The 21,277-nt window shown below is 61.4% G+C and overlaps 2 protein-coding genes across 23 annotated transcripts in view; one reads left to right on the top strand and one right to left on the bottom strand.

Moving 5' to 3' along the window:
• The first annotated feature begins 555 nt into the window (after window positions 1-555).
• On the top strand, window positions 556-17,962 carry MYBPC3 (myosin binding protein C3). The gene is given in 32 exon segments (XM_055547854.1): window positions 556-580; window positions 1,669-1,935; window positions 2,498-2,611; window positions 2,689-2,781; window positions 2,872-3,020; window positions 4,141-4,258; window positions 4,751-4,799; window positions 5,065-5,094; window positions 5,269-5,326; window positions 6,848-7,022; window positions 7,955-8,087; window positions 8,330-8,332; window positions 8,443-8,567; window positions 8,643-8,748; window positions 8,842-9,008; window positions 9,346-9,511; window positions 10,488-10,594; window positions 10,680-10,709; window positions 11,594-11,733; window positions 11,933-12,013; window positions 12,636-12,795; window positions 13,105-13,209; window positions 13,302-13,490; window positions 14,729-14,863; window positions 14,991-15,158; window positions 15,783-15,871; window positions 15,980-16,175; window positions 16,390-16,529; window positions 16,703-16,862; window positions 16,959-17,095; window positions 17,365-17,551; window positions 17,796-17,962. Coding segments are annotated over 32 exon segments (3,813 nt in total). The 3' UTR covers window positions 17,807-17,962.
• A 1,194-nt stretch (window positions 17,963-19,156) lies between these two features.
• The window catches only part of MADD (MAP kinase activating death domain), a 40,752-nt gene continuing 38,631 nt past the window's right edge, over window positions 19,157-21,277 (bottom strand). For all 22 annotated transcript variants that reach the window (XM_055547048.1, XM_055547052.1, XM_055547049.1 and 19 more), the window contains 2 exons: window positions 20,376-20,422; window positions 19,157-20,061 (listed from right to left, as the gene is read on the bottom strand). In XM_055547048.1, the coding sequence (XP_055403023.1) occupies window positions 19,957-20,061; window positions 20,376-20,422 (152 nt within the window). In that variant the 3' untranslated portion in view covers window positions 19,157-19,956. The remainder of the gene's footprint in view (window positions 20,062-20,375; window positions 20,423-21,277) is intronic.

The following is a 21,277-nucleotide window of genomic DNA, read 5'->3' as shown; positions in this document are numbered from 1 at the left end:
GACCTTCCCTGATAGTGGGTCTTGCTCACAGTAGGTCACATGTGATTCACTTCTTCCTGTGTAGCAGCTGATGTTCTTTGCGACTTTGGTGGGGTGGGGGTGTGGAGGCAGTTGCGGGGGTTCAGAAGGACACTCAGGAGGGAAGCTGGGACTCGGGGTCTGTGGGTATAACCATCACCCAACACGGATGCCTCTGACCCGACAGCTTCAGGGTTCTGGGCCCCGCACACTCCCACCGCTCAATTTGCTTGTCACAAGGACACATGGGCAGGGCTTGGGGTGCCCCTGTGTTCACTGAGGGTTGGGGGGCAGGATCTGTCCTGTGGGGTTGCTGGGGGAGGGGCCGGGGCCAGCAGAGAAAGCCAGGGCCACACATTCTCCTGGAGAGCCCTTGATCTCAGGAATTTGTCTATATTTAGCAGGTGGCCGGGCAGGGTGCAGATAAGGAAGGTCTGGAGAGGGGGCGGCCCTTTATATAGTCCGGGACCAGAGCCCTGCTCAGAGTCTCTTTGGGTGGCCCGTGCCTGCTCGGTTCCTGCTGTGACCTCTCTCAAGATGCCCGAGCCAGGGAAGAAACCAGGTAGCTCCAGACCTGGGCTGGGGGCCGACCGTGGGGCAGGGAGAGCTGGGGACATCCTCCGTTAGGGGGTAGGCCTAGGAATGAGCTCCTGAGGGGGTTCCCAGGACAGGGGCTCTGTCCTCCTGGGTCCTTTTTCGATTCTCAGTTTCTCCTTCTCATCATTCTGATGAGAGTGAGGGTAAACCAGGGTCCGGGGCCCAGAGGGGGAGACAGTGAAGGCAGGAAGCCCCCAGGGCCGTCGCCCCACTCTCAGGAGGCCCGGGGACCCCTCCCTGCATGCATCCCCATCTTCTGCAGCAAGGTTAGGTCCCGGCTCGCCTTTTGGGGAAAGGCTGCCACAGGAGGCACCCCAGGATGACTCCAGACTTGAGCCCGTCTCCCTGAACATCTTGGACGGGCCCCTCCCTTCTCTGGGTCTCGGTTTCCCCAACTGTACAAAGAGGGCTTCGGTGGGTTGCTTCTAGTTCTGAGAGTCTCTGCTTTGCCAGCCTGCGCCCCTGTGGCCCCCACACCAGGCATGGCCCCCACACTGAGGTGATGCAGGGCCTCTGCTCTGGGGAGAGGGTGGGCAAGAGGTCCCTGAGCCGCCGCCAAGGGCAGAGAAAGTCACAGCCCGGAGTCCCCGCCCTGGCCTTCCAAGGTTGTCCAGGTCAGGGATCAGCCCCCCAGTCCCAGCCCTCTCCCAGGCCAGCTTTATCTCACTTGCTGATTCCCAGCCCCAGGCCCTTAGAGGACAAATTTAGCCACGTCCAAGTAGGCAGAGTGCTGGCCCCTTGCCAAGGGCCCCAGCTGGTGGGGGCTGGGCTTCCACAAGCAGAGAGGGTGGGCTCTTCAGGGACACACCTAGCAAAATTCCTCAGGCCTGGCTCTCCCACTTCCTGGCTGTGTGATCTTGGGTAAGTCACTTAACCTCTCTGAGCCTCAGAGCCCTCCTCTGGGGATGATAACTGCACCTACCTCATAGAGCCGTTGGAGCATTAATGAGGTGATCCATTAAAATGCTCATCACTTTATTTAATAAGAGGGGATGTAGGAGTGGGGTCAAGGGGCAAGCCAGGGGACCCCTGCAAACTCCATCGGCCCCTCAGTCTCCGCCTTCAGCAAGAAGCCACGGTCCGCAGAGGTGGCCGCCGGCAGCCCTGCCGTGTTCGAGGCTGAGACAGAGCGGGCGGGACTGAAGGTGCGCTGGCAGCGGGCGGGCAGCGACATCAGCGCCAGCGACAAATACGGCCTGGCAGCCGAGGGCACGCGGCACACGCTGACCGTGAGGGACGTGGGTCCTGCAGACCAGGGCTCCTACGCGGTCATCGCTGGCTCCTCCAAGGTCAAGTTTGACCTCAAGGTCGTAGATGCAGGTAAGCGCCTGGGCAGCCTTCCCTGAAGTTGGAGCAGCCCCGCCAGCTCTCTGTCAATCACGGCACAGGAGCTGTCTTCCCACTTTCTCACCTTGGCGCTGGTTGCACCCTCAGCCTGCCGTGGCCTTTCCCGTTTTCTGTAGCGAGACCTTTATAAGTGTCCTCGCGAGGCTCCCTGGCCCATCTGGGACGTTCTGGAGGTGGGGGAAGTTCAGAGATGAGTCAGACGTAACACTGACCTCCCGCTGGACACCCCCACATGGATGGGAACTTGGTGGGCTGGGTGTGCTGGCAGGGAAGCCCCTGTGGCTGTGTGCCGAGCCCCAGCCCAGCCTGACGGGCTGGACCAAGACCCGAGCCTGGAGAAGGAGAGGAGGGATGTTCAGGCCGACCCTCTGAGATGAGGGCACAGACAACTGGTGAGGGCAGGGCGAAGGTGAAACGCAGGCTGGATGGACTTCCTGCAAAGATGGGAAGGACCAGGGACAAGATAACCGGGGCGTGGGGGCAGCGGGGCTCTGATTAGAAGCTGCTCCACAACCCCCAACCTGATCCCCTCCAGGGAAAGCGGAGCCTGTGTCAGCCCCTGCTCCCACCCCCACCGAGGCCCCTGGAGCCCCGGGAGAGGCCCCGACCTCTGCCCCTGAGGTGGAAGCAGGCGCCCCCAGTCCCGAAGGTGAGAGGAGCGGGGCAGGGAGGCCGGGTTGGTGGATGGGGGTGTCCCAGGGCAGGTCTCAAATGCTTCTACCACAGGGTCCAGCTCAGCGGCCCCCGAGGGCCCCAGTGCCCCTGGCGACCCCATCGGCCTCTTTGTGATGAGGCCACAGGACGGCGAGGTGACCGTGGGTGAGTATGGGGCTGCTGCCCCCAGGGGCGAGGTGGGGGATGGAGGCACAGGGCGTCCCCCAAGCCCAGACGGTCACCCCTCTCCTGCAGGTGGCAGCATCACCTTCTCAGCCCGCGTGGCCGGAGCCAGCCTCTTGAAACCGCCCGTGGTCAAGTGGTTCAAGGGCAAGTGGGTGGACCTGAGCAGCAAGGTGGGGCAGCATCTGCAGCTGCACGACAGCTATGATCGGACCAGCAAGGTGGGGCCCGCAGGCACAGGGTCACGGGGACGCACAGCAAGGGGATGTGGAGAGCCCCTGGAAGGCCCGGGGGGGCACAGAGAGGCAGGGAGGCACTGAGACCTGAGCCACAGAGGAGGTGCAGAGAAGGGGTGTGGAAAGCCTGCAAAGCTGGTTGGGGGGTCAGCGGCACACAGCGAGCTTGGCGAGGCTCAGAGGAGGGTTATTGGGGGGCATAGAAGGACACGGGGGCTCAGAGGCGTGATAGTCTCACGTGTGCGCTCAGTTGTGTCCAACCTTTGCGACCCATGGACTGTAGCCCGCCAGGCTCCTCTGTGCATGGGATTTCCCAGGAGTGGGTTGCCATTTCCTCCTCTGGGGGATCTTCTCGACCCGGGGGTCAAACCTATGTGTCCTGCATTGGCAGGTGGATTCTTTACCACGGAACCACTAGGGAAGCTATGAGAGTCTCAAGGGGGCATAATAAAGCCTGGGGGGCACTGGTCAGTGAGGGTGCAAAGGCCCCATACGGAAGGCTATCAGAGCTCACGGGGCCCTCGATGAGCAACCACAATTCTCTACACATACGAGGAAACCAAAGCTTGAGAGTTTGCTGTTGTTGGTCCCAGGTCACTCAGAGCCAGGCCTGGAACCTGTCCTTTGACTCCCAGCCTTTGTTCCTCCCACTCTTCCACAGTCCTGGCCCAGGCAAGGGGGCTTCTGGAAGGATAGGGTGGACATGTTCAGTTGTGTGGGCAGTTCCCTGAGCAAAAATGCCTTTTTTGGGGGGCTGAACTGCGTGGCTCTCAGAATCCCTAATCGGGGATCCAACCTGGGCCCATTGCAGTGAAAGCATGGCGTCCTACCCACTGGACTGCCAGGAAATTTCCCCAAAATGCCTCATCCTAAGCGAATGCCACTTGCCTTATAGCCACCCTTGAGTTCTATTTTATCACCACCCTGTGCCAGCAGACAGCAATGTGTCTTGAGAAGGGGCCCCGTTTTTATGTATCCAAAATGGAATGGATTCATTTAAGCCCCGAAGGGTGAGAAGGTCGGTGGTCCCCAGCCACCCAGTCTCCTTTCGGGTGCAAGGCCTTGTCTCCCAGCCTCCAGCCTCCCCGACACCTGCCCTCCACAGGTCTACCTATTTGAGCTGCGCATCATGGATGCCCAGGCCACCTTTGCCGGTGGTTACCGCTGTGAGGTGTCCACCAAGGACAAATTTGACAGCTGCAACTTCAACCTCACTGTCCATGGTGAGGGGCCCTGTGGCGTCTGTTGGGTTCAGGCTCCCCGTGGGTCCGGTCCCCACCCCTGCCTCCACTTCCCAGTACTAAGGGGGATGCTGAGGCCTGGCCATACGCCCACTGATCACACGCTCAGTGCTATTCACACAGAAGCGTGCAAGAAATACATCAGGGCTTCTAGGGTTGGGGTGGGGCTTGACCTCAGATCTCCTCTGGGTATCATCTTGGTGTCTGATGATTAGGTGAAGAGGTGAAGGGTGAGTTGAGAAATGGGAGGGAGATGAATCTGGAAGGTATTGGGGACCATGAACTGTGCCACATCCCTGGTTCCTCAACGCGGGCTGGGAAAGGTTCAGAGGGCAGGTTCCTGGGACAGATGCCCACTGTCAAGGGGTCATAGGTGGGCAGGCCTGTGACACCAGGAGATCCCAGGGAAGGGCTCCTGGGCAGGCCCCCTCTAAAACCTACCCCCTGACGCTCATCACCCCTCTTTGAAACCAGAGGCCGTTGGCCCCGGAGATGTGGACCTCCGATCAACTTTCCGCCGCACGTGAGTGGCCCTCTCTCCTTGGGGCCGTGGGGGAGGCTAGTGCTGGGGTCTGTGGCCCTTGGGGTCAGGGCCAGGGTGATGTGGGGGCCCAGGGCTGGGGTGGGATGTTGGGGGGACAAGGACTAGGGTTGATACGGGGGTCAGAGCAGGGGCATAACATAGGGACCAGGGCTTGGGGTAATGTGAATGGCCAGACTGAAATGGATGGGTGTGGAAGAGAGTAAGCTCCCCGGGAAGGTGAAAAATCTGAGTCTTATCCCCACAGGAGCCTGGCTGGAGGCAGTCGGCGCATCAGGTACCCCTTCCTATCCACCTGTATGGTGACCCCAGGGGTCTGAGACGGGCAGGGCACGCCTGCTCCGTCAGTGTCCCTGTCTCTCCCTTGCCCCAGCCCACCCCCACCCCACTCCCAGACCCTTCTATTCGTAGTTGGCTCTGTCGTGGCCTCACTGGGGGTTCCTCTCCGCAGTGACAGCCATGAAGACGCTGGGACTCTGGACTTCAGCTCGCTGCTGAGGAAGAGGTAAGCCCAGGGAAGCAGCTCCCAGAACATGTGGCTCCCCGATGCTGGCCCTGTGGTTTTCCAGCTGTGTGACCCCGAGCAGGTCATGCACCTCTCGGAGCTAGTTTCCTTGTCTGTCGGACGGGACAGTCTAGGTGCTGGGAAGAGTCAGAGGGCTCAGCAGAGGTTACATCCCATGAGCTAACATCCTCACACTGTTCCCATGACCAGCCTACACTTGAGTCTGTGATGGCTCTTCCCAATAGGCTCTGGAGACCCACAAGCTGGGAGAGGGCTCCAAAGCCTCAGGAATTGCCCACCTAGGCCCACACAGTGCAACTGACTTGTGTCCTCTGTGTCCTGTCCCTCCCCTCTCTTGGACACTGCATTACGGCCAGTGCTGCTTCAGCCCAGAGAATGAGCATTGGGGTCAAGTGCTTTGGGGGTAGCAGGGCCATCCCCACCAGGGGAGATGACAGATGACGAGGCTGGGGATCAGACTGACCTGGGTGAGGATCCGGGCGAGGATCTCCACTGACTGGGGAGAGTCTCTGAGCCTCCGGCTTTCCTGACACTCACCTATCAGAGCTCAGGAGGAATAAACAAGGCCACAGGTGCCCTGTAAACGGAAAGGTGTGAGTGCAGGGAGGAAAGTGGAGGTGAGGCCCCATGTGCTGTGGTTCACGGAGGGATGACCCGTGCCTTTGTTACTGAGTCCACACTTGTATTGTGTGCTGCATGACAGGCCAGTAAATTGAAGGACAACTTGTTGGGGGCGAAGAATAATGACTTTATTCAGAAAACCAGCAAACCAAGAAGATGGTGGACTAATGTCCCAAAGAACCATCTTACCCCAGTTAGAATTCTGGTCTCTTCTACTGAAAGGGGGAGGGGGTGTGGCTGGTTATTGCAGACTTCTTAGTAGAATGCTTTGTTCTTGCAGCCCTCCAGGTAGATTTGGTCACAATGTTCTTGTAAACTCCCCACAAGATAATTGTTATCTTTTGTAACTTTTTATCTCCATACGAATGAAAAGCGTTCTATACCTTTTAAGGTCCAGCCAGGGAGACACAGCCTTGAGAATGGAGAATGTCATATACTTTATAGTTCAGGGTATAGACAACATGCTTTTACAAGGGTGCAGAGCCAGCTTGACGAAGCACAGGCAACAGAGCACAAGGGTTAGTGCTAAAGGCATGGACTCAATATGGAGTCACCTTTGTTCTTCTCTGTTCCATCTCTAATGTGTACACTGCCCTTCTTTCCTGCCTGGAGCAGCAGTTTACGGACCCCGAGGTGAGTGTCCCAGGAAGCACTGCCCCCCACCCCCCGCCCTTATCACCCCTACTTCAGCCAGGAGCCCCTCCTCGTCCCAGTCCCCCACACTGAGCACCTAAGGCCTCATGATCCCCAGAACTGGTCCAGGATCCACTCCAGTTCAAGCTGCCCCACCAGAAGGGAAGGGTCAGAGGGGCGGGGGCAGCTCCCGCTTGCGGAAGGGAGGGGAGGGGGACAGCAACTCTGTCCTGGCCACGGGGGCCCTGAGGCCTTGCCACGTGGACGCAGGCTGGAGGCCCCCGCCGAAGAGGACGTGTGGGAGATCCTGCGGCAGGCACCCCCGTCGGAGTACGAGCGCATCGCCTTCCAGCATGGAGTCACCGACCTGCGGGGCATGCTCAAGAGGCTCAAGGGCATAAAGCGGGACGAGAAGAAAAGCACAGGTGAGCCTCCAGCGCAGAGCCGGGCGAGGCGAGGGCTGGCTGAGCGCCTGCGTAGGTGCGCGTGTGCACGTGCACGCACGGTGGCGCGCAGATGCAGGCATGTGCGCACACAGCGGCGCGAAGACGCGCTTCCGGGAAAGAGGGCGGCGTCCAGCTTGACTCACAGACACCCGGGAAGGGACCATTTGGGTGAACGTCCTCTTCTGTTGGGGGGAAAAAGCCGGGGTGCCCGGGTTGGCATCTGGTCGCACAGAAAAAGAAAAGGGCAAAGTTAGCCCAGAGATGCCACAGGAAGAGGACGGAGCCCAGGCCAGCCCTCCTCTCCACAGCCAAAGCCAGGAGGCCCCTTCCTCCCCGACCTGCCCTTGGGGAAAAAAGTAGCCTGCTTGATTCTCCCCATACCCCCCAGAAGGGGAAGAAGCCAGTTTAGCCCAGAGGACACTGCCCCCTCCCCCGACCGGGAAGAGAAAACCCTGGTTAAGCCCCCTCACAGGCCAACAGAACAGGTGGGTGCAGGTGAGCGCCCCCGGCCCCCACCCCAAGTGGGTCAGAGGCGAGGGCTCGGGCCAGCCCTTCCCCATCCCGGGCTTGACATGGAGGCCCTGGAAACCGAGTTGAGACGGCGGAGGCACCTAGAAGGAGGGCATGAACCTGGGGGTTGCCACAAAAACAGACGGGAGAGGAAGAGAAGGCCCATTTGCCCCACCACCCATTCTCCTGCCAAGCTCCTGCCTTTCTGGAAGCCCGGAACCCTAGCTCTGAGCTGAGCAGGTGAAGTGGACCCCAGGGAAGGAAGCCAGAGAGACAAGGAGCTGACAGAGATAAGGAGACAGTCACAGCAGAGGCACAGAGAGAGACGTGGGGAGGCGGGACCGTGTCCTCCTGGCCTGGGCCAGCCTGGGGAGCCGGGGGCTGAGGGTGGGGGTGCTCAGCCTTTCAGAAGAAGCTGCAGCCGGCCTACCAGGTGAGCAAGGGCCACAAGATCCGGCTGATGGTGGAGCTGGCCGACCCTGACGCCGAGGTCAAGTGGCTTAAGAACGGGCAGGAGATTCAGATGAGCGGCAGGTGAGGGCGGGTGCTGGGGCCTGGGGGTGCTGGGGCCGGGGAGGGCCGCCCCCCAACCCTGCGTTCCCTGCCTCTCTCTCCACCCCGCCCTCTGGCCAGCTCTCCCTCCCTATCTCTGTCTCTCCCCATTTCTCTGGGTTCTAACTCTCGTCTCTGTTTCTTCCTGGCTCTTGGCCTGCTCATTTTCTCTCGATCTTGCTCCTCCCATCGGGAATGCTCCACGGGCCTCTTCTGCTCTGCAGCAAGTAAGGTTCCTTGGGGTGGGGGCACAGGGGTCTCGATGGGGGTTTGAGGGGGCACCCAGGGCCAGGCGGGTAGTCCATGGGTTTCCTGCCCCCACCCCGGCCTTACCCAGGTACATCTTCGAGTCCATCGGCGCCAAGCGCACGCTGACCATTAGCCAGTGCTCGCTGGCGGACGACGCAGCCTACCAGTGCGTGGTGGGCGATGAAAAGTGCAGCACCGAGCTCTTCGTCAAAGGTGGGCCTGGGGCCCTGAGACCCTGAGAGGGGACCCACAGAGCGGCCCGCCCATCTCGCTCCCTCCGCTTGACAGAGCCCCCCGTGCTGATCACGCGGCCGCTGGAGGACCAGCTGGTGATGGTGGGACAGCGAGTGGAGTTTGAGTGTGAAGTGTCTGAGGAGGGGGCGCAGGTCAAATGGTGAGTGCCAAGGCAGGGGGTCGTGGGGCAGGGCCGGGGGCCTGGGGTGTCCCCAGAGGGGGCCCTGGCACGTGCTGCCCACCCTCTGGCCAGGCTGAAGGACGGGGTGGAGCTGACCCGGGAGGAGACCTTTAAATACCGGTTCAAGAAGGACGGTCAGAAGCACCATCTGATCATCAACGAGGCGACACTGGAGGACGCCGGGCACTACGCGCTGCGCACCAGTGGGGGCCAGGCTCTGGCTGAGCTCATCGTGCAGGGTGAGCCCCCAGCCACGGGCGGGGATCAAGCAAAGCCAGCATCAAGGCCAGCGTGGTCCTGGACATGCCACTTCAATACCTCAAACCTCACTTTGCTCATCCATAAAATGGGGATGCTGGGGTGACCACCTGGAGAGTGTTGGGAGGTTCAGATGGGCCTGATTAGCATCACCCACCCCGGCGCACTTAGGTTCCTTGTGTACACAGCACCGTCACAGGCACACAAGCATTGCACTCATGCATGCACTCATGTGTTTTCACAAGCCCAGGAGATCTCCGCAGGGATTCCCACCCACATACACCCGCCCCAGCTCACTGGCTCTGCCCTACCCCGCAGAGAAGAAGCTGGAGGTGTACCAGAGCATCGCAGACTTGACGGTGGGCTCAAAGGACCAGGCTGTGTTCAAGTGTGAGGTGTCAGATGAGAACGTGCGGGGCGTATGGCTGAAGAACGGAAAGGAGCTGGTGCCTGACAGCCGCATAAAGGTGTCCCACATCGGGCGGTGAGTGTGCAGGATGTGCCAGGGACAGTCACAGAGAGACAACAAGAAACAGAGACACAGGCAGAGGGAGGGACAGACGCATAGAAAAACAGACTGAAGCAAAGAAAAAGAGATGAACAGAAAGAGAGAGCGCTAAGAGTGAGCTAGAGACAGACACTGAGAGACAGGAGAGAGAGATGAACAGAAGGGGACAGACACACGGTCAGGACAGAGACAAAGAGGAAAAGGGATACACCGAAGTATGGAAAGGCAGAAGCGTACGGAAAAGGAGGGTCCCTTAGAGATAGAGGGGGAAGTCGGAGACAGAGATGAAGCAGTGAGAGAGACAGGCTGGGACCCCCAGCTTGTGACCAGGGCAGGGCAGGGTGCCACGGGGCATGGCTCTGGCCAGGTGCCCTCACTATCTCCCACTCTCTTACTCATACCCTGAGTATCTGGGCCAGCCCGTGCTGGGCCCAAGGTCACAGAGATTAATGTGACAAGCCCCTGCCCAGTCTTCAAGGGCCCAGCCAAAGGGACATGTCTACACTGCCTACCTCTGAAAGCAGGCAAGGGAGCGGAAAAATTCAAAAGCAGAGAAGGCACTCAAAAACAGATTTTATTTTTTGGCTGTTCTGGGTCCTTGTTGGTGTGCACAGGCTTTCTCGAGCTGCGGCAAGCGGGAGCCCCCCTGTGGTTGCGGTGCTGGGGCTCCTCATTGCGGTGGTGGTTCATTTTGAGGAGAACCCGCTCTAGGTGCAGCTGCTTTGGTTGCTCCTCAGCATGTGAGATCTTCCCGGACAAGGGATGGAACTCATGTCCCCTGCGTTGGCAGGTGAATTCCTAACCACTGGACCACCAGGGAAGTCCGAGAAAACACTCTGCACACCATTGAGCCAGGGCAGAGCGAGGGCTCCCTGGAGCCCTGGCTGGGGTGTCTGGTGAGGCAAGGGGTGTGTGGCCCAGCAGGGTCCCTTGAGCCGCGACTGCCCTGTAGGGTCCACAAGCTGACCATTGACGACGTCACGCCCGCAGACGAGGCGGACTACAGCTTTGTGCCGGAAGGCTTCGCCTGTAACCTGTCTGCCAAGCTCCACTTCATGGGTGAGCCGGTGCTGAGGGGCAGAGGGGCCCTTGCCGCTGGGCCCGGTCTGCACCCTGGTGCCACCAGCTCTTGCATCTCTTGCAGAGGTCAAGATTGACTTCGTGCCCAGGCAGGGTGAGTCTCGGGCCCCGGAATGCTGCCTCCCCCACCCCGCCAGGGTCTCCTCTCCACTCAACAGAAGCAGGGAGCCAGGTGTCGGGACCTGGCTCAGCCTGAGGCCCAGCCTCAGCCCTGCCACTCTGACCGCAGGCCAGCTGCGGTCTATCTCAGCCTGTTTCCTCACCTCTAAAACGGGGACCCCAAAGTGGCTCCCCAATGGGGTGATGGGAACGACGACCTAAGGTGGTATGCGTGAGCTTGCAGAGGACATCACAGTTGTGGGGTTTATTATTCTTTTTTGCTTTTAGAAGTACCTCTCCTGCATTTAGATTAAACTGTAATCAGGCATTTTAGGATTTTAATTTCAGGAGACTTGTCCAGGCTGAGGCAGGCTCTAGGCCAGGGCTTTCCAAACAGGGTTCAGTAAGTTTGAGAAACTCTGAGCCGCCCGTCTGTCCTACTGCTTGTTGCTTCAGAAAGCGCATGGGCATGTCAGAGGCTCTGAAACGTCCTACTCAACTTGGTTTAACCCAGGGTTTCTTAAATATTTTCCATGGAAACTTTTTTTTTCTAGGAAGACACTGGTGTTCCCCCAAACACAATCTGAGAAATGCCATCCTAGGTGACCCAACGTTATGAACCTCCCTGGGAACTTCCTGGGCAGATGGCAGTGTTTTAGGTGTGATCGGGCAGTGGTTACACAGGTGTATATGTGTGTTAGTACTCATTAAGCAGTGTGCTCAAGTGTTGGCATTTGATTGTATGCAAACTATACTTGGAGAAAATAAATTCAGAAGATAAACCAACACCCAGGAGCATGTGCTTTTTCCAGTTTTCCCTTCTTTCAGAGGCCTGGGGCCCTTTTCTTCTTTCTCTGACCTGTTCTATCTCCCTGCCAGAACCTCCCAAGATCCACCTGGACTGCCCGGGCCGCGTGCCGGACACCATCGTGGTGGTGGCCGGGAACAAGCTACGCCTGGACGTCCCTATCTCCGGGGATCCTGCTCCCACTGTGATTTGGCAGAAGACCATCACAAAAGTACTGTGGGCCCCTCCCCCCACGCCCCCATCTGTAAAATGGGCGCATGGGCCCAGCATGCTCCCCACCCCACCTGCGCACGCCCTACAGCTGGCCGGGGGTGGGCAGAGCAAGGACAGGGTGCTTGGCAGGGTTCCCTCCAGGCCAAACCAGACCTTCCTCCTCCTCCATCCCTCCTTCCTTCCCGTCCTGTTTCCAGGGGAATAAGGTCCCAGCAGGGCCAGCCCCCAATGCATCAGAGGACTCAGGTGCCGGTGACGAGTGGGTGTTTGACAAGAAGGTGAGTGAGGCTGGAGGAGGCTCGTTTGGCTGCAGTGAGTTCTGTCCACGTGGGATCTGCCCTTAGGCGAGGTCTCTATTGAGATGCCCCATTGGGCCAGCTGTGTTCCTGCCCCAGGCAGGGTCTCCACCCATCACACCCCAGGAAGTCCTCCGGACTTGCGGGCTCCCTGGCTCTTGTCTTCCTGAGCCCACCTTGACTTTGTGCTCCCTCCCCGCTGGGGAGTAGGTCCTTGGCCTTTTACAGTCGGAGTCGCGGCCGGGGCACCGCTCTTGGCTTTTCTTTCTCCTCCACGCAGTGCTGCTTCCTCTGCCCAGCTGAGGTCTTTTGAGACCCTCACAGTAATTGTGTGAGGTCGTTTAGGTCAGAAAGTCAGACTGAGGATGGAGAGGACAGGTGACTGTCTGAAGTTCCGTGACAAAGCGTGGGCCGTGCTCCCGCAGGTGGTGGGAAAGGGTCTTGGATTAGACACTCACACGGTGGTTTCCACTCAGGCTGTGTCTCCTCAGCAGACCCATGCTGAGCTGCATGTCCACCTCAGGGCTGTCAGGGGCTGCAGAGGCTGCAGGAACCCCTGGGGTCTGACTCGAGCCCCCCCCCTCAACTCCTCCTCCCCTGCCAGCTGCTGTGTGAGACAGAGGGCCGGGTCCGAGTGGAGACCACCAAGGACCGCAGCATCTTCACCGTCGAGGGGGCCGAGCAGGAGGACGAGGGTGTCTATGTGGTCACGGTGAAGAACCCCGTGGGGGAGGACCAAGTCAGCCTCACGGTCAAGGTCATCGGTGAGGCGGGGGTCCAGGGGAGAGCATGGGGGGAACCAGAGAGGACCCGTCTGTTCAGTCCTTTAGGCTCTCCGCAGACGTCGCGGGGCCCTCTCAGATCGGTAGAGCGGGTTGGGACTTGGACCTGGGGGCACACAGGCAGTGGGGAGCCGTAGCCAGTTGATTGCAGGCTGGTGACCTGATGAGAACCGCATTCTGGAAAGATGGCATTAGCCTGTGGGGGCACGGGGAGCCTGTTGATTAGGGTGGTGAGGGGATGGGCACCGTTGGCCCCGGCTGGGCAGGGCACATGAGGGTCCACTCCCCCAGATGTGCCAGATGCTCCCGCGGCCCCTGAGATCAGCAAGGTGGGCGAGGACTCGTGCACGGTGTGCTGGGAGCCCCCGGCCTACGACGGCGGGCAGCCGGTCCTGGGTGAGCTGAGGGCATGGGACCGAGCCCGGGCAGGGCGCGTGGGGCGGGGGGCTGAGCTGCAGGCAGACCAGTGCGCCGGCCTCCCGGTCCAGGCTACATCCTGGAGCGCAAGAAGAAGAAGAGCTACCGGTGGATGCGACTGAACTTTGACCTGCTGCGGGAGCTGAGCCACGAGGCGCGGCGCATGATCGAGGGCGTGATCTACGAGATGCGGGTCTACGCAGTCAACGCCGTGGGCATGTCCAGGCCCAGCCCCGCCTCCCAGCCCTTCATGCCCATCGGTGAGCCTGCGGGTGCCCCTAGCCCTGCCCCGGGCCACCGCGGCCAGGGTGCAGTAACCACAGCCACTCTGCGAGCTGCGTTCACACCCCTCGACTTCCTTCATTCCCGTCATCTCACAGGTGAAGAAAGGGAGGCTCTGGGAAGTAAATGACTTGGGAGCCCAGCTGGCAGGGGGTGGAGCTGAGACTCGCCTCTCCAGCCCCACTTTCCGCATCTGTGAAGTGAGGGTAATGACAGTCTGTTTCACAAAACTGCTATTAAGATGAAGTGAGAGCACGCAGGGGGAGCATCTGGCATAGATGTTTCTTTTCCCCCCTTCCCCCCCTCTTCAGCCAGGGTTTGTGAGCCAGGGAAGGGGTGAGGGCAGGAGGCTGCTGAGGGTGTGAGGGGTGTCTGTCTGTGGAAAGCGCCTTGGACCAGGAACCAGAGCCAGCGCCTTCGTCCCCAGGAGGAATATCTAGAGTCATGGTCTCCCCGGAGCCTCAGTTTCTGCATCTGTATAATGGGGATTGAGAGGTCCCCAGGAGGAATGTCTGGAGTCATGGTGTCCCCCGAGCCTCTGTTTGTGCATCTGTATAATGGGAGTTGAGAAAGTCCCCAGGAGGAATGTCTGGAGTCATGGTTTCCCCCGAGCCTCAGTTTCCACATCTATATAATGGGGGTTGAGAAGTTAGAGCAGCCCCCGAGGGTGTGGCACTCTTGAGGATCCCTGTCAGTGTCAGGACCCATGAGTCTAGGGGACAGGGTGGCTGGCTATAGTGGGGCAGACACAGGGAGGGGCAAGGTTTGGTGAGATGGCAGGAAGAAGGGACACGGGGGGGGGGCAAGGTTTGGTGAGATGGCAGGAAGAAGGTGCCCTGGGGGCAAGGGCTCAAGCCTCCCTCTTTAGGGACTGACTGCAGTTTTCTCAGCTCACTTGTACAATGCCAGGAAACTTCCATGTTTTGGGTTAGTTTTCCCTTAAATTACATCTGTAGCGTCTCCTGCTCTGAAAGAAGCGACTCCTTCTAAGCATGTTGGTGTTTGGGGTGTCTTTTTAGATCTTTCTTCTGTAATTGCTGGTGCTGTCTGGGTGCGCGTTTGTTTCTGAGTCTTTCTAGAGACATGTCTTTTAACAAAGCTGGGCTATTTCTCAAGTGCTTGAAGGCCAGTGGAAGGGGGAGGGTTTCCCTGGATCCTTCAGCTGAGCTGACAGGTGCAGCCTCGCTCAGACCCTGTCTGCCTCCCCTCTGCCCAGGCCCGCCCAGTGAGCCCACCCACCTGGCGGTGGAGGACATCTCCGACACCACCGTCTCCCTCAAGTGGAGGCCCCCTGAGCGCGCGGGAGCCGGAGGCCTGGACGGCTACAGTGTGGAGTACCTCCGGGAGGGCTCTGGTGAGGGCGCCGCCGGGCCGGGCCCCCTGCCCCCTGCCGGGCCTGCCAGCCACCGGGAGGTGGGCAGCAGGCTGCAGACCCTGCCGGCCTTGCTGCCTCACGGCCGCCTCCGCCCCACCCACAGGCTCGGCGTGGGTGTCTGCGCTGCCGGGGCTGATAGAGCGCACTTCACTGCTGGTGAAGGACCTGCCCACTGGTGCCCGCGTGCTCTTCCGTGTGCGGGCGCACAATATGGCGGGGGCTGGACCCCCCGTCACCACCAAGGAGCCTGTGACGGTGCAGGAGTTGCTGCGTGAGTGCCCCCCGCATGCAGGGAGGTGGGGGCGGTTGGGGAGAGCCTGCCAGAGGGAGGAGAGTGCTGGGCAGGGACGAGGGGCCGGCCCCCTTACCCCGGGGGTGGCACGTGTGGGGCTTCCCGCCTGGCTGCTCCCTGTCAGTCCCCGGTTCGGACCAGGGAAGGCAAGGCGTAGGTTGTTGCACCATCACCATCAAATCGTTCTGGGCGTCTCTCAGCTCCATCAGGGCGGCGTTGTCCACATGCTCAGGGCAGAGCAGTGAGGTCACTTGGGGTCAGGTTGGCCCCTGGGGGGATCCACTTCCTATTAGTCTGTCACCAGCAAAGAGTGGATCGTTGAGGAACTGCTGCTCAGAGTGGACAGAGGAAACAGCAGGGGGAGTAGAGGCAAAGGCCTAGATTAGCATCCCGGCCTGTGACAGACTGGCTGTCGGACCGTAAACAAGTCCTTCACCTGCTCTGGTCCGTGCCTGTGTCGCAGCGTGAAGCTCGGTGGTGGCAGGAGCCCTGGGACCTTTGGGGCTGGGGCTGGGTGGCGGGAGGAGAGGGGGGCCCAGCCGCAGCTCTCCAGCCTTGTCCTGGGCCTGCGGGCCCCACCAAGCCGCTCTCCTGTGCCCACAGAGCGGCCTCGGCTGCAGCTGCCCAGACACCTTCGCCAGACCATCCAGAAGAAGGTTGGGGAGCCCGTGAACCTCCTCATTCCTTTCCAGGTAGGGCTGGCTGGCCCCTGCCCCAGCACACTTGCGCGTCCTCAGCAGGGCTGGGGCAGGGGCCGGGAGGGCGGGCCAGGCTCGCCGCTGAGCTGTGCTCTCCCACAGGGCAAGCCCCGGCCTCAGGTGACCTGGACCAAGGAGGGGCAGCCACTGGCGGGCGAGGAGGTGAGCATCCGCAACAGCCCCACGGACACCATCCTGTTCATCCGGACCGCGTGCCGCGCCCACTCGGGCACCTACCAGGTGACGCTGCGTGTGGAGGACCTGGAGGACAAGGCCCAGCTGGTGCTGCAGGTCGTCGGTACGTGGCCCTGGGCACCCCTGCAGCCCCTCTAGCCCGAGCGGGGCTGCCGCTCGCCATCTTGCAGGCCCAGGGCCCCTCCTCTGGGAGGCCCAGAGCCCCTGCCGAGGATGGCGGCCGGGTCCTGGCAGGCAGGGGGGCCCTTGGAGTCTGCGTCCCCTGCCTGTACTCAGTGTCAGAGGCGTGGGCTTCCAGCTGAGTCTGTCTCCTGCAGACAAGCCAAGTCCGCCCCAGGATATCCAGGTCGCAGAGGCGTGGGGGTTCAATGTGGCTCTGGAGTGGAAGCCGCCCCAAGATGATGGGAACACAGAGCTCTGGGGGTACACGGTTCAGAAGGCCGACAGGAAGACCATGGTGAGCCTGGGGCCGGGCCCCCGATCCCTGCCCAGGGCCCAGCTGCCCTTCCCTGCCCTTGGGTGGGGCCCTCCTCTCTCCATAGTCAGGGTGCAGACAACAGGGGTGCCCGAGAGAGGCCCTGGCAGTGCGTAGGGCCTGCCTCAGGGAACCTTTCCTTCCCTCCCCACCAGGAGTGGTTCACCGTCCTGGAGCATTACCGCCACACCCACTGCGTCGTGTCGGAGCTCATCATCGGCAACAGCTACTACTTCCGGGTCTTCAGCCATAACACAGTGGGGCCCAGCGACAGAGCCGCCACCACCAAGGAGCCAGTCCTTATCCCCAGACCAGGTGCTAGGCCCTCACTCCGGCCCCCGGGGTGGGCAGGGCCGGGAGGTGAGCCTGGCTGGGTGCGGCCCTCTGGGTGCTGAGTTCTGACCCCCACAGGCATCACCTATGAGTTGCCCAAGTACAAGGCCCTGGACTTCTCTGAGGCCCCCAGCTTCACCCGCCCGCTGGTGAACCGATCGGTCATTGCCGGCTATAACACTACTCTCTGCTGTGCCGTTCGGGGCAGCCCCAAGGTAGGGACCTGGGGGCGCTGGTCCAGGCCGACCCAGGAGAGCGGCCTGTAGGCCCCCACCTCGAGCAGTCCTCTTCCCGGGCTGCCCCTACTTTCTCTCCACCCCGGGGGGTCAGGTGCCTCTGTGAACAACAGGGCCGAGACAGTCCTGCCGGCTCCGTTTGTCCTCGGCCTTGGCCAGTCTGGGACTCCAGCAGGGTGCTCAGAGGAGAAACAAACGTCGGGTCTCCTTCAATCTGAGTGCGCTCCCTCCCGCCCTTCTATCTGCAGCCCAAGATTTCCTGGTTCAAGAATGGCCTGGACTTGGGCAAAGATGCCCGCTTCCGCATGTTCAGCAAGCAGGGAGTGCTGACCCTGGAGATCAGAAAGCCCTGCCCCTTCGACGGGGGCATCTACGCCTGCAGGGCCACCAACTTAGAAGGGGAGGCCCAGTGTGAGTGCCGCCTGGAGGTGCGAGGTGAGGAGCCACCGGGCCAAGGCCGGGTGCCCCCGGGGACGCTGGGCTTCTGCCCTGCTGCGCTGGCCCAAGCTGCTGCTCTGGCTGAGAGCGCAGCTGGCACGGCCGGGTGGTACTGGCCCCTGCACTTTGCTGCCAGAGCTGTTCCCTGAGCCTTCCCGAAGGCTGGGGGTGGGGGCAGGGGCTACACGTGGTGCTGGGAGGTTGCAGCACGGATTTGGCATGGGCGCCTCCTCTCCCACAGTGCCGCAGTGACCGGGCTGGCTCCCTGTGGATGGCCAGGTATGTGCTCCAGATCACCCTTGGTCCAGGGGCAGCCACCAGGAGGTGGGGTCCAGGAGGCTCTTAGGCTTTCAGCCCAGCTCACTCAGATGGGATCCTGTATTACAGATGCAGCTGGAACCGGCCCATATGCCAGGAGCCTGGAAGGAAGCTGGATAGGCTGCCTTCCTGCTGCTGGATGTGTGTGCAAGTGTGTACACTGGAGTTGGGGGGCGGGGGGGCACCTGTAGGGCAGCATAGTCATGACGAGCGGGCACATTCTGATCTCAGAGCTCCACGCGGAAGCTCTCAGACCCTGTGTGGGCTTTGGAAGTGGTGGCTGGGACGGGCCTTTCTGGCCTGCCGCGCTTTCTCAGCGTGTAAGGGCAATAAAAGATCGGTGCAGCCTCTGAGAACTGACTTTTGTCTAAGGTGCCTGTTTTCACAAGAAGCACAGGAAAATTTATATTGAAAACAAACAAGGCCGGTGTTCTTTCTCCTGGATGAATTAAACGAGGACCAGAACAGGGTCCTAAATCCACGAAACAATAATAGAAGGAACTCAGTCTCCCTGACCTTCCGTTGAGGAAACCAAGGAGCTGTGACAGAGGAAAGTGCACTATTATTAGCAAAAGGGCCAGAAGCCCCAGGCTCTGCCGTCGTCGTCCTGGTGACCGTGGTCATGGTAGCCTGGTGAGGGGTAGTGACGGGCATCCGTGTTTCTTTGCCCATAAGGCCTGGGGTGAAAGCGTCCCAGCGGCTTTGGGGTCCCTGTAGGCAAAGAACCCGCTGCCCACACACAGCTGTGTTGTACAGGGAGAGGATCCTGCTGTCTGGACCAGACAGGACCAGGAAGGTGTGTGGGGGCCAGGGCCCTGCTCCCCGCCGCCAAGTAGTCAGAAGCCCATCACTGATGTCCTTTTGCGAGGAAGAAGCCAGCAGCTTTCACAGGTCCTCTGATAGAGTGGTTTTTCCATGGTATAGAAAAGAAGTTCCATGAAGGCTGGTCCAAGGACTCCTGAGACACTCCCGGTCTCCAGGCCCTGGGGGAGGCCCAGTCCTGACACCTCTCTGGGGAGCTGAGGCCCAGGCCTCCGTCTCTTTCCAGCCCCACTGAAGCCCTGCTCCCTGTCAAAGCCCAGTTTGGCAGCTCCCTCTAGTGGCCCACTCGAGCACAGCCACCCTGGGGCCGCCCCTTGGAGTGGGCAGTGGGGCAAGGTGGGGCGGGCACAGCCTCACCTCCCCGACTGCCTCCGGCGGAGGTGCCTTTGTGGAGTCCAGGGTTGGCCCTCCTTGCGCAGGGCTGAGGGGCCTCACTGAATGCATGGCAGCCAGGAACCCACGGGGAGTTCAAGACGTTTATTTCACATTCACACCTCTGTACACATTCTATAAATAGTGTGGAGCTGAAATATTTACAGTCCCCTGCTGCCCACTCCCAGGCTCGCCTGCCCTCACACACGAGTGGGGTCCGGAGTGGCCTTTACCCACCCCACCCAGCTCCGGGCGGGGCAGCTGACGGCCCTGGGAGTCTCCTACCAAGGCGGGCAGGCCGCAGGGAACTCTCCACTCAGCAGCGAAGGGGGTCGGCGCAGACCGCAGCGGAGGGAGGCTGTGGGAGCAGCCGCCAGGCAGGCCTGTGCCCGCGGGCAGCGGCTTCAGCCTGGGAACTGCCCGTGGAGAACGGCGGGCCCCACTGGCTCTGCCCTGACCCCTCCAGTGCCCACCCACCCCTCGCCGGGGGCGGGGACGAGTCTGCTGGGTCGCAGGGAGGAGAGGCCAGGTCTGCCCTGAAGAGCCACGATGTCACAGACGAGAACCACAACGGACGTCTCAACAGCACGCAGCAGGGGGCTCGCACCGCGTGTCCTCGTGCGTTCTCGGGAGCCACTGGCCCGAGACGCACACGAGTGTGCACGCACACACACACTCACTCTTGAGCCCCGAGGGGACAGCAGGCTGGTCTTCTGAGGGAGGGGAGGGAAAGGCAGGGAGAGACTAGCTCAGCCCCGTGGACACGCTGAGACACACACACACTGAGAGCCGTCTGAGCTGCAGCGAGAGGCTGGCAGAGGACACGCCGCTGGCGCGCTTGGCAGCATCGTGCCGGGGCAGCAGCGAGGGGCAGCCTTCGGCCCTCCCCATCAGCTAGAGACGGGCCGGGGCGGGGTCCTGAGGTCCTCCTCACTGCTGCGGACCGCAGCCACGTACGAGAAGAGACACAACACGGAGTAGCAGATCTCGTGGGCCTGGGGGCAGAGAACCAGCCGGGTCAGCACAGGGGACACAGGCCCCGCCATCCTCACTCGTGGACGGCTGCCAAGTGGGAGACTCCAGGCCTCCAGCCGAAGAGCCCCCGCGAGGCCAGAGCGGGCTGCAGGAGGGGAGGCGGGCGCCTCTGCCGGGCCAAAGGCCTGCTCCCCTCCAGCGGCACCTCTGGCCTCCAGACCACACTCGCCTCGCCACTCGCCACTGCCCGCGCCCTGCGAGGCCCGCCCCCTCCTGCCGGACTCGCCCTGGGAGCCCTCTGCGGAGCGGCTGGCGGGGCTGGCGGCACACTCACCATCGGTGTCTTGTACTTGTGGCTCACCACTTCTTTAATTTCAGGAACTACAACCGGACGGGCAAGAGACAAAACAAGAGAGTTCAACACGTCAGAGCAATGGCGCCACGCTCCCCCAGGCGGCGGCGCCCGGCACAGGGCCCCCTTCCCCTCTGGGCCTCACCCAGCCCCTGCGAGGGGACACCGGCCCAGACGCCCTGAGGTCCGCAGTGGCCCCTGGCTCTACGGCTGCGGCTCGACCCGCGGGCAACGCCCCAGCCGAGCGCAGGCTGGGCTCTGCCCCGCTGGCCGCCACTCCAGTCCTGGCCCCCGAGGACCACGGCGGGTGCGCCCAGCTTTCGGCCAGAAGAAGAGCAGTTTCCTAGCCTGTGCCTCGCCTTGCTGGGACCCCCGAGCGCTTAGCCCCCTGCCCAGCCCCACCCTCCGGTCAAGGCAGCAGATGCCCTGTGCTCCCAGCCCAGACACGGAGGCTCCTGAGGCGGGATGAAGCGGGGGCGGGACACTAAACCCACCAGACTCGGGAGTTTCCTTCCCTGATGGCAGGAGAGGCCCAGGCCTGCCCGTGTGAGGGAGAGCGTCAGAGGGCCCTGGAGCAGACACACCGAGCAGAAGAAACAGGCGAGGACGGCACCCGGGGGAAGTGACAGGGAGCGTCAGGCAAGATACACACAGGTCCACGGCCCAGGGGCCAAGACTGAGACCCCTGGCCCCAGCCCTGCGGGGCTGCCGCGCAGCCAGAGCAGGGAAGCGGGTCTCCTGGCCTCAGCCCTGTCCCAGCCCCGAGACCAGAAGTGGGGGGCATCACGCCCCAGAGGGCCCCTCCTCCTCCTGACCCTGGGAGGGGAGTTTGGGGCCCAGGGTTAACAGGGAGTAAATACACTTGTCCAAGGTAGAACAAGGAG

The sequence above is a fragment of the Bubalus kerabau genome, chromosome 15 (genome assembly GCF_029407905.1).
Source record: "Bubalus kerabau isolate K-KA32 ecotype Philippines breed swamp buffalo chromosome 15, PCC_UOA_SB_1v2, whole genome shotgun sequence".
NCBI classification, from domain to species: Eukaryota; Metazoa; Chordata; class Mammalia; order Artiodactyla; family Bovidae; genus Bubalus; species Bubalus kerabau.
This window is presented reverse-complemented; position numbering and strand designations above follow the sequence as displayed.